This window comes from Xenopus laevis, chromosome 3S (assembly GCF_017654675.1).
Source record: "Xenopus laevis strain J_2021 chromosome 3S, Xenopus_laevis_v10.1, whole genome shotgun sequence".
Classification (NCBI taxonomy): Eukaryota; Metazoa; Chordata; class Amphibia; order Anura; family Pipidae; genus Xenopus; species Xenopus laevis.
Window position 1 is genome coordinate 62,666,757 of NC_054376.1, and position 14,618 is coordinate 62,681,374.

Sequence of the window (14,618 nt, forward strand, 5' to 3'; positions counted from 1 at the left end):
TTATTCAATTATACAAACAAAGGTATTGTCAGTTCAAAAATTTCTCAGCAGCACTTTTCATCACAAGCCATATAAAAAATTTAAAAAAAGCACCAAGATATTCCAATAAATTTTAAAAACTGCAAAGACAAGAGATACTGTTGTGGTACCCGTAATTAAAATGCATTGGATAATGTAATTGTTTTGACCAAATTAGAAAGATAAGGGTTTATGGAATAATTTCTCTTTTATAGAGCCCTAGACACCTGGTATTCAACAACATACAATATCAACTCTTCTTAACATACTGCATTTTCCATTTAGGAAGAAATCAATTCAAGTTGACCTCATGTAGATGTTCACTAAATGCTCAATATTTTTTTCCCAAGGGATAGGGAAGGCATTATAGCTTGGTAAAAAAAATCTGAAGCATCAATTTTCTGTGCCAATAATATTCAGTGGGTTCACACAAACGTTGATCATATCTTTTGGGGCCCGAATGTCTCTTAATACATACATAAAGCACTTTGCACTATGTATTGTATGAACCTTCTGTTTCTGCGTTTAGCATCCAGGAAGATAAAGTAACATCTAAGCTAACTTTTGCACTTGTTGAAACTGTTGGCATAAGGGTGTGAGGATACCTGTGCGGCGGGGTCGTCCAGCACGCCATTGGCAGGGACGCACGCCATCGGCAGGGACGCCCGCCGCACCTTCCTCCCTCTTAAGCCGCGCCAGCATGTTTTCGCTGGCGCCGGCTCCTCCATAGGGCGTTCCATTTAAAGGCGCGCTGATGTCATACGTCAGCGCGCAAGGGCGCGAAATTCAAACTATTTAAAGCCCATCTTGTCCACAGCACCTTGCCCGTGATAGGATTGTATTCCTGGTGCTCCTGAGCCTTGTGCTATTGTCTGATTCCTTCTGAACCTGTCTGATTCCTGTTTTGACCCCTGCCTGGCTATTTTGACTATTCTGAATTCTGGATTCTGACCTTGCCTGCTTACGACTACTCTACAGTTTAACCCTTCGATTGATCACCCGATTTTGACCCTTTTGCCTGTTTGACGTTTCTTGTTATCTGCCTGCCTCGACCCAGCCTGTCTGACGATTCTGTTGCCTGTTCCATTTGTACCGTGACCTTCGGCCCAAAAGACTCTGCTACCTGCCGTGCCCCTCTGCTAGCCAGAACATCTTGCCTTGTACCCCTCGTTAAGTCCAGGTGGCACCCAAGTAAGCTGAGGGCTCCTCCCGAAGCCCAACGGTGGTCACACTACTGGTGAAGCCGAGCCGAGACCAGGGTACTTGGCACCTGTTCTGGTATTGGGTGCCAGCCGTGACAAAGGGTTTGACACATGGAGCAAATTTAATGCAATATTCTGTCAACAAAACAAATCAACAAGCTGTATTTTTCCATGTATAGTTAATGTCCTTGTTCATTAAACAACACTGATGCAAATTGCAAGTGGACACCAAAGATTCTGACAAGTTTTTGACGTATCAGCTCCATCCAGCTTTCCATACCGTCACATCAGTTAGTCTGTAAACAATACCGATGCCTATTAGCTTTAGCATCCTTTGTTAGGGGTAAATGTTGGCCATATAAGGCCTGCTAAAACATATTAGTAGATGCAATAGTGTGACTATAACTTATGAAGTGTCATACAAGATGATAGATTCTGTTTCCATGGTGGCTTGTTGTGCATAACCTTTTAGATCAGCTAAAAATATAAAATCATAACTAATGATGGGAACAACTGAACCAAATTATTTAGGTACACTGTGCAATGTCAGGTTCCCAAAAACAGCATTATACTAAGGCACTTAGACCTGGCCTTCTTGTGCCCAAGAGGATGGCACAGTGACAGCTCCAGAAATGTTAAACACTGAATCAAATTGTTTGACCTAGATGAGGAACAGTGAAACAGAACTACTGAATTATAAATGAAAATCAAGAACAAAACTACTGATCTAAATGTTAAATACTAAATCAAAGCTACCTGCTTCAAGGGAAAAAAATATTAAACCCAGAAGTAAATCAATCAAAATTTAATCAAATATCAGTCAACTGCTTATGAAATTAGTTAAAAATTGATATGGCAGATGTTGTGAACAGCCTAGGTAATGCACACTTAAGGATAACAGCTACAAAAGGCTCATATCCATATTTTTTGAAGGAGAAGTAAAGCTTAAATAAAGAAGTAGGCTAGAAATGTTGTACACAGGGCAGGAGCTAGGGGTAGGCAGAAGAGGCAACTGCCTAGAGCACAACAATTAGGGGGTGCTTGGCAGGTACCTATTAACCGTCTTTTGCCTACCCGTAGTCCACATTCACTGCCCGCCCTCCTGCCCTCTCCTTCACCCACCCCTCCCTCCTCCCCCTTGCTTCCCCTTGCCCACCCTCCCCTCCCGCCTTCACTGCGAGCGTGTTCGGGTACGCACACAGTAAGTAGCGAGCTGGCCGGCCGGGTTGCCTAGGACACCCAGTCGGTTTGGCCCGGCCCTGGTTTTAAATTATGTTTTGGGCTTCTATACCAGCCCAAGGCAACCACATCCATTTAGCAGGGAAGATCTGTGCCTCTGAAATGCCCCTTTAGTTCCCCATCTTCTTTTCTGCTGATTCACTGCACACGCTCTGTGCTGCTGTCACTTACTGATCTTAAGGACCCACTCACAAATACAGTACACATAGAATATAAAGGTCGCAATATAAAGCTGATTAGTAATTAATACAGATAATTACTACATGGCAGCACAGACTAGTGCAACTAGCATTAGAATTTAAAATTCAGCCCTGTAGCATCAGTTTATATTACAGGCACACCTAATTTTCTGCTTGGTAATTTGAGATTACCCCTAAGTTTAGCTTCTCAACAGCTGCTCAGAGTCCACTGAGCATGTGAATGTCACAGACACTTTTCAAGATGGTGACCCCCTGTGACAAGTTTGAAGTCCTGGATCATTGCTGCTATTGAAAAGCTGAAACTTTAGGCTGGTGCAATAAGTTCAGTATATAAAATATGGAGTTCAAGTTCAACTGCAGCACACTGTGTAGATGATGGCCCTTTATCAAGCAAGAGGCTTGATAAAGGGCCCAGTGTGGCCCGAAACTTTGCTTTTTTGTCTACTTTTGTGTTCATGTGATCACCTATATGCCCCAAAATGCTGCTGGGCATGAGAAGAAGTACACATCTTTACATATGGGTATACTCACCTCCCGTGTCTGGATCCTGATAGTTGGGATCTAGACCTCTCTCTAGCAGTCTTGCCACCTTTTCAACATTCTGTAATTGAATGTACTCCATGAACTTTTTTAGATTACCCTAAAAGAGAGAAAAAGAGGACAGGACAATTTAAGATTGGTAAATGGAAAAAAACAAAGTGTGAATCCACTGTCACAGCTCAGCTTCATTGAATATTTATAGCGAATGTCCCTAATTTTAGACACTTTCTAGAGAATATAAAAAAAGTAATATTTTTAATAGACAGGAGACCTGGTTTTGGTTTTCAGGTTGTCTGGAATAGCAACCAGAAAGGCAATAAGAAACACGAAAAGACCACTGATCAATGATTTTTGGAATATGATCATTGTAATTATGCTGACAAATATATGTAGCAATCAAAACACGCTTTAATACAATGCCTTTTATAATCATTTAAAAACAAACCTGTCCATTGCACACATTTAGCGTTTAATGTCAAACTGTTGTTTAATTCTGCAATGAAGATTCCAGATTAATTTCATATGATTATGTACAACATTTAACATGCAGCCAGTTTACATAAACAACAGGGGAGTAGATCATGATTTTATACACACAGCATAACAATAGGGGTCATTTACTTTTCCCAGAGGCGCAAGTGTCCCTTAGTGCTCCTCTAACTAGTGCCCCCAGGAATGCTGCACTCTGCTCTTCACAGCAGACTGAAAGAGCAGCACTGTGTCAAGAGGCACAGGTGAGCCATAGGGGAGGCAGTAAGGACAGGGCCCCATAGGAAGCGGAGGCAATATATAGCTTGCACTTGTGCCTTGTAGTGCTGGGGTCCATTTGCATTGGCGGAACTTCTCATCTTGTCTCCACGTGAAATTTTTACTGTGATTATTCACCAGTTTACTAAGAGCACGTGAAAATGTTCTCTTGGTTCAGAGAAATTATAAGATAATGGTAACCAATTTTGCATCTCATTATCTATTTTTCCTCCTCCATGCTATTATCCTGCATATATAATTTCTTTATTATGTAAAATTTCTCTAATTACAAGTGTATGAATTTATTGACACATTTTTACAGAATTTATGCCAGAAGAGAATTCACTGCTTTTCCCGCTTAACAACATACTTAAGATTTTTAGTAAATGTGCCCAATTGAGGAGAACAAGGAGAAAATTCACACAAGTAAAATGTATACAAGTACAGTAAATATGGCTCATTGCTTTAGTTGCAAAGTGGCCCACATCATTGTGGGGATTATTTATTAAAATCAGATTTCTTCTGGTCAAACTTTTAAAGGGAAAAACACAATTTTTTTGGACGTCAATGGCAGATATCCCGTTGATATTTTGAAGATATCCTGATCTGAGCTGGGTTTCATTCAATAATCCAAAAATGTCATGGTTTTCAGGCAATAATCTGAAAAACTCAAAGTTATTGAGCACCAAATCCAAAAAAAACATAAGATTCTGATGTTTTTACATTTTTATTGAGTCTTTTCCCGCACAGGAAATTTTCATGCTTGATAAATAGGAGGAAAAGTCATTGAGGTGTGGTTTTCAGGAAATAGTTAGAAAATTTAGGATTTGGACAAATAAACCCATAAATAAACCCAATAAGATGATTCTGCTTCCAATTAGAATTATTTTTTTCTTAGTTTGGATCATGTAAAAGGTGCTGTTCTATTATTACAGAGAAAAAAGTTAATAAAATTTGAAAAATTTGGATTATATCGATAAAATTGAGTCTATCGAAGATGGCCTTTCCATAATTCAGAGATTTCTGGAAACGGGTCCCATACCTGTACTAATTCTTTAAATCACACACTGGTATGTAGCATTAAATGGCACTATGACTCTCAACATTAAATAATACAAAGGCAGGATACTAGAAAGGTTTAAGCTGGCAAGTTTCAACACAAGGATCAGATCAGCAAACAGGGCAGGCAACATACAAGCAGGGACAGACCAGCAAACAAGTACCAGGAGGACCTACGCAGAGTGATCGTCACTAAAGTTGAGTAGTTAATTGGCAAGTAACATTGGTATCAGTGTAGCTTTAAAGGTTGTTTTGCATGGCATGGGCATGCTAATATCACATACAGAATTCTGTGGTGTCTAGTGGGCCTCTGTTAGTCATTAGTGCAACTGATCAGAGATGTCCTTTCTGCATGCCAGACTGGCACAGCCACTACAGGCTGGGACCATATGATCAACAAGGTCACCCAGTGTTGCCCTAAATACTGTAGATTACTCCAGCTAGCCACCAGCTGTTGCCTGTTGAATTCAGCAGAGGCGACATACCAGTTGTAATAACAGTCGCTTACCCTGGTGGTCCAGTTTTGCGCCCCTTGGCATCCGGGGGCGTCCGCCGTATCAAGCATGGCGCGAAATTCAAAATGTATTAAAGGGGCCTTCAGATATCAGGACACTGCCTGTTGTTAGGTTCAATTAGTTGTTCCTGGTGCAGGTGCTTTAGTATATTGAATCCTGTCTATTGATCTTCTGTATATTGACCCTTGCTTTGCCTGACTATCCTGATCTCTCCAATCCTGACCTTTGCCTGCCTGATTATGCTGACTTTTCAGATCCTGACCCTGCCTGTCTGTGACTACCCTGATCTCTCGCATCCTGATCCTTTGCCTGTTCTCCGACTATTTTACGCTCTCTAATCTGATTCCAGCCTGTCTGACGATTCTCTGCTTGTGCTGGCCCAGCCTGCCTGTTCCTGGTGGTTTTCTTCCTTCCAGTATCCTGTCGAGACAATCGTCCCCCTTGCTTAGCTCCTCAATTAAGACCTGGCGGCATCCGAGGGCTCCTCTCTGAGGTGAAAGGCGTCAGTTAAAGGCAGAAATGAGAGCTGAGACCAGGGAGCTTAGCTTGGGTTCTGGATATAGGGTGCCGAACGTGACACCAGTGCTGTTAAAACAGTAGTTTTCACACTTCTCTTAGGTAATTTATGTAATTGAAATATGTTCTTTCTTTCTGCTTACCTTTGTATGAAGTTTGGCAAACTGTTTGTCATCCAGCAGTGTCTGTGTGTAAACTCTCCTCTTGTACCGAAACTGAGAAAATTAAATAACATTTCATAGCTTTGTCAACTGTTATAGCAAACCTTTCAGAACAGAACTTTACAGGATATGTTTAAAGAGGTATATTAAAAAAACATTAATTATACTCTACACATTGCCAATTGTTTGCCACAGTACAAGGTCTAAATTCACATTTACACTTGTAAGAAAGCTATGTAATATATTTTGTCATACTGTGTAATGTGTAGTGGGTTATAAAATTCTGGAGTGAAAATAGCTAGAGAAAACACAGGTAAACATTGAGATGAATGACAGTGCTTTTTATACTTTCCAGAATCACTTTTCCAGCTAGAAATTATTCTTAAACTGACCGTGTACCATTGAGTGCAATAGGTTATGCCAGGTTTGAGGGGGCTTAGAGAATGATATCTGAAACAGGATACTGTTGCTGTAAATATGTTGCTGTCCATGTATTGGCTAATATACCCTAGAATGTACACAAGTAAGACAACTCTTATGAGTCAGATGTAGAGATTTAGAATTAGGCATACGCTGAATCCACTATTTTGGGATTTGGTCAAATCTTTTGTGAAAGATTCACAACTCAACTTCTAATTTGCATATTCCAAACAGGGGTAGGAAGGGGAAAAAACACACCTGGTTAGAAACATTTTTACTTTTTTGTTTGTGTTACTAAAAGTCACGAGTTTAAGGATTTGGTTCTGTTAGGGACAAGAATTTTCCTGAAAAAGGCCAAATGCTGGGTGAATAATGAACCAAATTCAGAATTCTGTGCATTCCTGTTAAAGGGATACTGTCATGGGAAAAAAAAATGTTTTCAAAATGAATCAGTTAATAGTGCAGCTCCAGCAGAATTCTGCACTGAAATCCATTTCTCAAAAGAGCAAACAGATTTTTTTTATATTCAATTTTTAAATCTGACATGGGGCTAGACATTTTGTCAATTTCCCAGCTGCCCCAAGTCATGTGACTTGTGCTCTGATAAACTTCAATCACTCTTTACTGCTGTACTTAAAGTTGGAGTGATATCACCCCCCTCCCATTCCCCCTCCAGCAGCCAAAGAACAGAACAATGGGAAGGTAACCAGATAACAGCTCCCTAACACAAGATAACAGCTGCCTGGTAGATCTAAGAATAACACTCAATAGTAAAAACCCATGTCCCACTGAGACACATTCAGTTACATTGAGAATGAAAAACAGCAGCCTGCCAGAAAGCATTTCTCTCCTAAAGTGCAGGCACAAGTCACATGACCAGGGGCAGCTGGGAAATTGACAAAATGTCTAGCAGCACTATTAACAGATTCATTTTGAAAATATTTTTTTTTCCAATGACAGTATTCCTTTAAGAATAGTTTACCTTTCATACAACAATTTTTTCCTGGTAAGGATATGGTGCACCCCAATAAATTAATAGCCAGAAAATGGAATGATTTTGCTTCAGGATCAAACAAAGAGCGTTAGCAATGAGACGTTTTTAGATCTGCAACTGTTCTAAACTGCATATACAGTTCTGAACATTTTATATAAGAAAAATAATTTACTTTAAATCTTGCTATCTGGATTAATGAGTAGAATTACCTCCAGGTAAGGAACAGGTGTTGCCAAAGAAGGTGGGTATTCCCGCAAAAGCCGTTCCTCATCCAGAAATTTGCTAGCTCTCCCATTGAAAGCAGGCTGGAAGAGCCCATAATTCAGAACGTCCTTTAGACTATGATTTAGTGTACACAGGATCCGCTGCTTGGCCACCCACACTGGGGCATCAGGGTTCAGCCGGAGGCACTTCTAGAGATCACCAGAAAGAGACAAACTATAGTTATTACATTGCACTGAAATGAGAACATTTGCTAAACTATGCTATATAAAATGAACAGCAGAAATAAACACCATGGAAGCTACTTGTTACTAATAGACATGCTAAGATTAAGGGATAATAAATCGCAGAAAGATGTCAATCTACATATTTGCCTGTGGCAACAGAATAGTGTTCTCAATTAAAACCAGTGATCTTCTGTGAAATCTTATAATATAGCCATGTCTGTTTCAAAAGAATATACACAAATTAGTGTATAATCAACATTACCCTACTTGCATCAAATAGCCTTTCCATGGCACAAGAACAGTAAGAACATGTACTGTAAAACAGATATTACAGATATAAAAGAAAAAATTCTGCCCAGGGATTAAGTTGGGACTGCTTGATCACTGATATTGACATCAAACAAAATGCTCAGTGATTTTTTTTTAGTTTGTACAGGGTTCTCCAGTAAAGATTAAAAGATAAATATTTTATTAGAAGTCACATTAAAATCCCTTTCGTTTTTCTACATCATTTCTTAATGCAGCAAATGGCAAGCTACAAGGAGGTTCAGGGCAGTATGAAACTCTGCTCAATCATTGCTGCATGCTTAAGGTCATGCTGCTGGAGAATACTACGATCCAGGAGTCATCCTAGGTGCAATACACTGAGCAGTCTAGCCAAGCAAAATTCATCACATTAGAATTCTGTTTTACAGGTCCAGGTTGCTTCTGCCTTTCTGTGAAATGACATGTTAATATGTTCTTTTTTTTAGAGATGTTTGTAGTGTCCTCTAGATTCTAGTTTATGACATGATGTATGTTGGGAACAGGACCGTTCATCCTAAGATGGAGGGTAGGTGCTAAGAAAGTAAGTCATTGCCCAGTTAGTTAAGAAGGGTCATTAATATAATATCTTTATAAATAAACCAATAAAATATTATGCAGCTCTTTACAGAATGTTTGTTTACGTCAAACCCCCACATGAGCAGTGCTAACAACCTAATTTCTGTATCAAAGTCACAGACAAACATGCATTGCATAGGTTTTCATCAGAAGATATCAAGCCAATCAGCATGGTTTTGAACTGCAGGAATAAAATGCAACCCTCAGAGGGAATCCACACAAACAAGGAAAGAACATTCAATCCCTCATACAGATGATTATAATTATTAGTAGCTTTTTATCTCTATCTTACCATAGTTGTAGAGGGTTTATAACATTTAGGGGGCTATTTATTAGTCCAAATGCCAAAAACTCGAAAAATTTGAGGGTTTTTTTGTATAAAATCTGAATTTTTATATCAATAAGTTTTTATTGTTTTACAACATTGATATATAAGACAATTTGTAACAATGAACATCTTGAAAACAAAATCTAGTTGCAATCTTAAGAACAAATCTGGTATGATACAAACAAACGTTCAGCAACATAAATGATTGAAAAATTAAAAGGGAGACAGGACAAAAATGAAATAAGTAAATAAATAAAATTAAAATAAAATTTAGAAGCAAGATTTCAACTCTGACTTTGAAAATACCCTGGTAGACATTTACAGAGAAAAGGGAATATTAGATATATCGACCCCGTGTCGATATACCAACCAAGGACCCCATGTCAACAGAAATTTCTCATAAGAATCTAGCAAAATGCTTGTCATTTTGTCTTGAGACATCATCCAGTCTACCCTATTTTTAACTGGATCAATTGGAATCAGTCTTTTTTTCCAAGCCCCAGCCAAAGTTCTCTTAGCTGCTGTCATAATGGAAGTGAAAAGACGAAACTGTGCATTGTCTAGGTTTTGGGGTCGTAAGCCTAGCAAAACTATTCCAGGGTCTCTGGGAATGGAAACCCCAAAAACAGAAAACATCATAGTGAGAATTCTGATCCAGAACCTCCGGGCGTTAGGGCACGTCCACCAAACATGAATCATAGTACCTGTTTCCCCACACCCTCGGAAACAGTGGGGGCTAGCTGAGGGGGAGAATTTCGTGATTCGAGCTGGGACCAGGTACCAACGAAAAAGTACTTTATAATTAGCCTCCTGTAAGGACACATTATTAGAAGACTTCCGAACTGTAGTCCAAATCTGATCCCAGTCCTCAGGGTTTAATTCTCTATTTAAGTCCCTATGCCACGCTAAAATGTACGGTAGCTCTTGGGGTAAAAATTTACTATATAGACATGAAACTGCCTTCGGAGGATTAGGGGATCGAAGGCACCATCTCTCAAAAAACGTTTCAAATTTATCTGGACTATTAACTGGGTGCCATTGAGAGTGGACAAAATGGGATATTTGCCGTAAACGGAACAGCTCACGTTCAGGGACAGAGAACTTCTCCAAAAGTTGTTGTAAAGTATATGGCCCAGAGGCAGAACAAAGTTGACCTATAAACCGGACATTCTGGTCGGCCCACCATTGGAATTGAGAAATCTGGATACCAGGGGCAAACGGCGGATTGCCAAATAGCGGGGCCACCGGTGTGTGAGGAGATCTCAGGTTTAATTTCGTGTGCAATGAGTCCCAAAGTTTTAAAGTGCATTGTAAGCATCTACTGGCTTTCGTAGGACTCGCCTTCAAAGAGCACCAAATCAAGGCTACAGGGGAGACAGGGTAGGTAAAGGTAGCTTCCAAGGAAACCCAATGAGGACTGTCATCTACCGTGTGAAGAGTCAAAATCTGAGACAGTTGAGCAGCTTTATAGTAATATAAAAGTTTAGGAAGTCCCAAGCCCCCCTTGCATTTAGGCCGATAGAGAGTGGATTTGTTCACCCTGGGGTTTTTTTTTGCCCATACAAACTTTAATATTGCGGACTCAAAGTGATCCAAGTGGGCTCTAGGAATTAAAACTGGAAGAGTTCTAAACAGATATAATAGTTTTGGTAAAATTGTCATTTTAACCGAATTTATCCTCCCTATCCAGGAGATATGATGCGAACTCCATTTCGCCAATAGGTCGGATAAAGAAAATCTGAATTTTTATTTAGATTTATTATTCCCACGAGGATAGAAAAAGTCAGAATCCGAAAATCCAGCATCTCAGATCTACCGTGGTTGTATATGTCAATGGGAGAAGTCCCTATCCTATTTGAATGTTTCTGAAAAATTCTTTTCGGGAAAAAGCCCAAAAAAATGGAGTGATTCGGGGGAAAAACTTGTCCCTGATCCGATTAAATCGTTCTTTTTAAATAATAAATAAGCTTACATTGTGGATTCTAGTTTGGTCGGACTTTCTTTTTCTTTTTTTCTTTACAGATTGGAGAGCAGGGAGAAATAACAAGGGAACTGTGAGTGAAATGTGAGTGAAAACACACAGCTGTATAATTCTTACGGCAAGGCCAGACGTGGCGTTTTTGCTGCGTTTTTAAAATAGAACAGCCAGGCGTAAATACGCATAAACTGCACTACCACTGAAACTAATGGAAAACGCACTATGGCAATTCACACAGGGCACTTGCAAGCTGAAATCCGCCACACGACTCCAGTTTTGTCGTTTTTTTAGCAGAAACACCAATACGTCAAGAAACTACCAAATCAATAGACTCAATGGGAGCTGCATGTTTGAAACCACACTTTGTGTAAATATGCAGCGTATTTTAAATATGGCGTCCAAATTCTTAATGAGAACAATTAGAAGTGCATGTTGGGAAAAGAATCCTACGTGCTGAAAAACGCATGAAAAACGCATGTTGACGGTCGCATGTGGTTTCAGTGGCGTATTTATGCCTGGCTATTCTTTTTTAAAAACGCAACGTAAAAACGCCGCAAAAATGCCACGTCTAGTTAAGCTAGAACCTGTTTCTGGAGCATATGGAAATTAGAGGTGGGCACAATGATGTAGGTGGAGTTATGACTCCAGGGTGAGGCTATTGCATCACTTAGGGGCACATTTACTAAGGGTCGGAATTCGAAGTGGTAAAACTTCGAAATTTGACCATCGAATTGTAGAAATTCGATAGTCTAAGTTTTAAAGTGCATTGTAAGCATCTACTGGCTTTTTGAGTGAATTTAGTCGTTTTCGATCGAATTCAAATCGATCAAAAAAAACATTGACTTCTAAAAACTTAGCCAAATACTGCCTATAGGTTCTAGGAGGTCCCTATAGGCTAACATAGCAATTCGGCAGGTTTAAGGTGGCGAAGTGTCAAAGTTTTTTTAAAGAGACAGGTTCGATTTTCGAATAGTCGAATATTCAACGTTTTTTCAAATCAAATAGAATTTTGGCCTTTTCGATTGAAGTACCCAAAAATTACTTCGAAAGTTTTTGAATTCAATAATTCACTTTGAAATTCACTTTGACCCTTAGTAAACGGGCCCCTTAGATGCAACCGGCTGGATTTCTATCCAGTTTTCTCAATGTTTTAAAGTGTTGATGCCCAGTTCAAAACCACACAGATGGCAACCCTATCTCCAGCTATATTCTGCTTGATAAGTAAGCCCAATCCATTAATTACAGGTATAAGATCTATTATACAGAAATCAGTTATCCAGAAAACTCTAAAATACAGCAATGTATGGCAACTCTAATTGAAATGGTTGTAAATAAGTTAAGGCCTATGTTACACGTTATTTTTACCTTTTTGCTTATATATATATATATATATATATAGCGACGTGACGTTTCGGTCCACAAAGGGACCTTTCTCCCTGTGTGGACTGAAATGTCACGTCAGCTTGCATGTAATTTCACAATACAAGTTTGAGCATTTCACAAGTTATCTCGGTGATGCTGGTCTTCTTTTTGCTTGTATACTTTATTGCCGTGCACTCGAGGCATGTTCCTAAGGGGGAGTGCTGCCCTTACAAAGCTATATTACTCCATATTTAATATTGAAAAAAGATTTATGTGCTTTTAAATACAACGGACTCTCATTCAGTATTTCCAAAAAAATATTAAAGGGAAAACTTAAGGCACAAAGGTGCAGTAAACCATAGCAGGTTACCAATAAATGCTACTAAATAATAAAATAAATTAACTATTTATTAAATTACCCCCGACATGTGGAAAGTGCAGGTAAAGCTGTTTTCATTGACAAGCTCAAAAACAGTAGCTTTCATATATGGAAAACTATGGGGTGCCGTTTGTCCCAAATACATTCTGTATACAAAACTATCCCTAATACACAGAATGAATGTCTCTCATGTTATATAAGTATTTGTGAATGCACATAGAGAAAAAAAATATACAAAAGACTTATTTCTATTAAAGAATGAAAACAAAATCTGGTTAGTGCACAAAAGGATGTCATTATATCACAAACTCCATTCTGTACAGTTTAACAAGCAATCTGTCGCACAAATGTATAACCTCCATGAACGGACACACTTATGTGCAAAGTTACTTACAGAATGAATTATGTAAAAACAAAGTTGGACATAATATATAATAGTGTAACTAACTAGTGCTTGTCAAGCTAGATTTGACTGACAAAATAGATATCTGTGACAGAAAGCAAGATTTTATAGTACAGGATTCATTCTTTCCACAAAATAACAATTTTGTTTCACAAAACAGATAAAATAACCATTCTGTGAAGCAACACTGTCAGTCACATTCCTGAACCAATAAGAACAAAGCTTATTGCCATATACAAACAAGATGAGAAGTGGCCAGCTCTGCTCCACATGGCTAAGGCAAAGTATCTGACCTGCTATAGAGGGCGCCCTCTAATGTCCCCTGTGCTGCATAGTAATAAACATGAACAAACCTTTCCTAAAAGAGCTGCTGTTAAACACTACAGGTTCATAAATGGAAGTTTTTACAAATGGCTGAGAAATATAATGCTGCAATATATAATATATAATGCAAAACTTATATAAATATGATCATTTTAGGTGATATGGCTATTCTTATTGTAGTAACCTGCTTGTGTGGCCATTTTTGTTAAGGGCATTCCTGCTGTTTTGCCATTATCTTATGACTCACTCCTGTTCCTCTTCCTGTCTAAGCTGAGAGTAATTATGGGACAGGCCACATCCACCTGTGATGTTGTATTAAATGTACCAGAAGTTACTGTGCTTGTCTGGCTGCTTTGCCTGACTCTCAGAGTCAGTTAAAAGTTTTGTATATGATAGTTAGACTCCAATGTCTCCTCCTAGCTGTAACCTTGCACCAATTAGCTTGTAGTAGTCTCTTAATAATGTGCTTAGCTATAGTTCAACTACTCCATAATAGCTTTAGCCATAGACTTGGGACTGATCATGTGCACACACATTAGTGTGTTTAGTATGATGTGTAGGTTATATGAGCAGCCACTCTTGAGTACTGTGTGTAAACAAAAGGCTTCAGGACTTCAACTTCACCTCCTTTCATGAATTCGGGTCTTTTCGCCGCTTCAGGACTTCAGCTTCGTCTTTTCGGCACTTCCGCATTCTGTAATATGCGAAATGGCCGCATGGCTTGGGCACTCGTAAAGGGGACCCGGCTCTTTGAAAAATGCAGCACTTCTGGGCCCCCCTTCAGGCCCGGAACACTTGTCCCCCCTGCTGGCGGCCCTGGACATGCATGTGACATGGGCACAGTTGTGCTCTCTGCTCTAGTGTTGTGCCCCCCTCGACCCACTCTGATGTGAAAGGGTTAA

General features: G+C 39.3%; 1 protein-coding gene across 6 annotated transcripts in view; it reads right to left on the minus strand.

Moving 5' to 3' along the window:
- Window positions 1-14,618, minus strand: part of LOC108713014 (SH3 and multiple ankyrin repeat domains protein 3) — a 188,728-nt gene that overhangs the window by 81,995 nt on the left and 92,115 nt on the right. For all 6 annotated transcript variants that reach the window (XM_041588398.1, XM_018255650.2, XM_041588399.1 and 3 more), the window contains 3 exons: window positions 7,821-8,024; window positions 6,180-6,251; window positions 3,191-3,299 (listed from right to left, as the gene is read on the minus strand). In XM_041588398.1, the coding sequence (XP_041444332.1) occupies window positions 3,191-3,299; window positions 6,180-6,251; window positions 7,821-8,024 (385 nt within the window). The remainder of the gene's footprint in view (window positions 1-3,190; window positions 3,300-6,179; window positions 6,252-7,820; window positions 8,025-14,618) is intronic.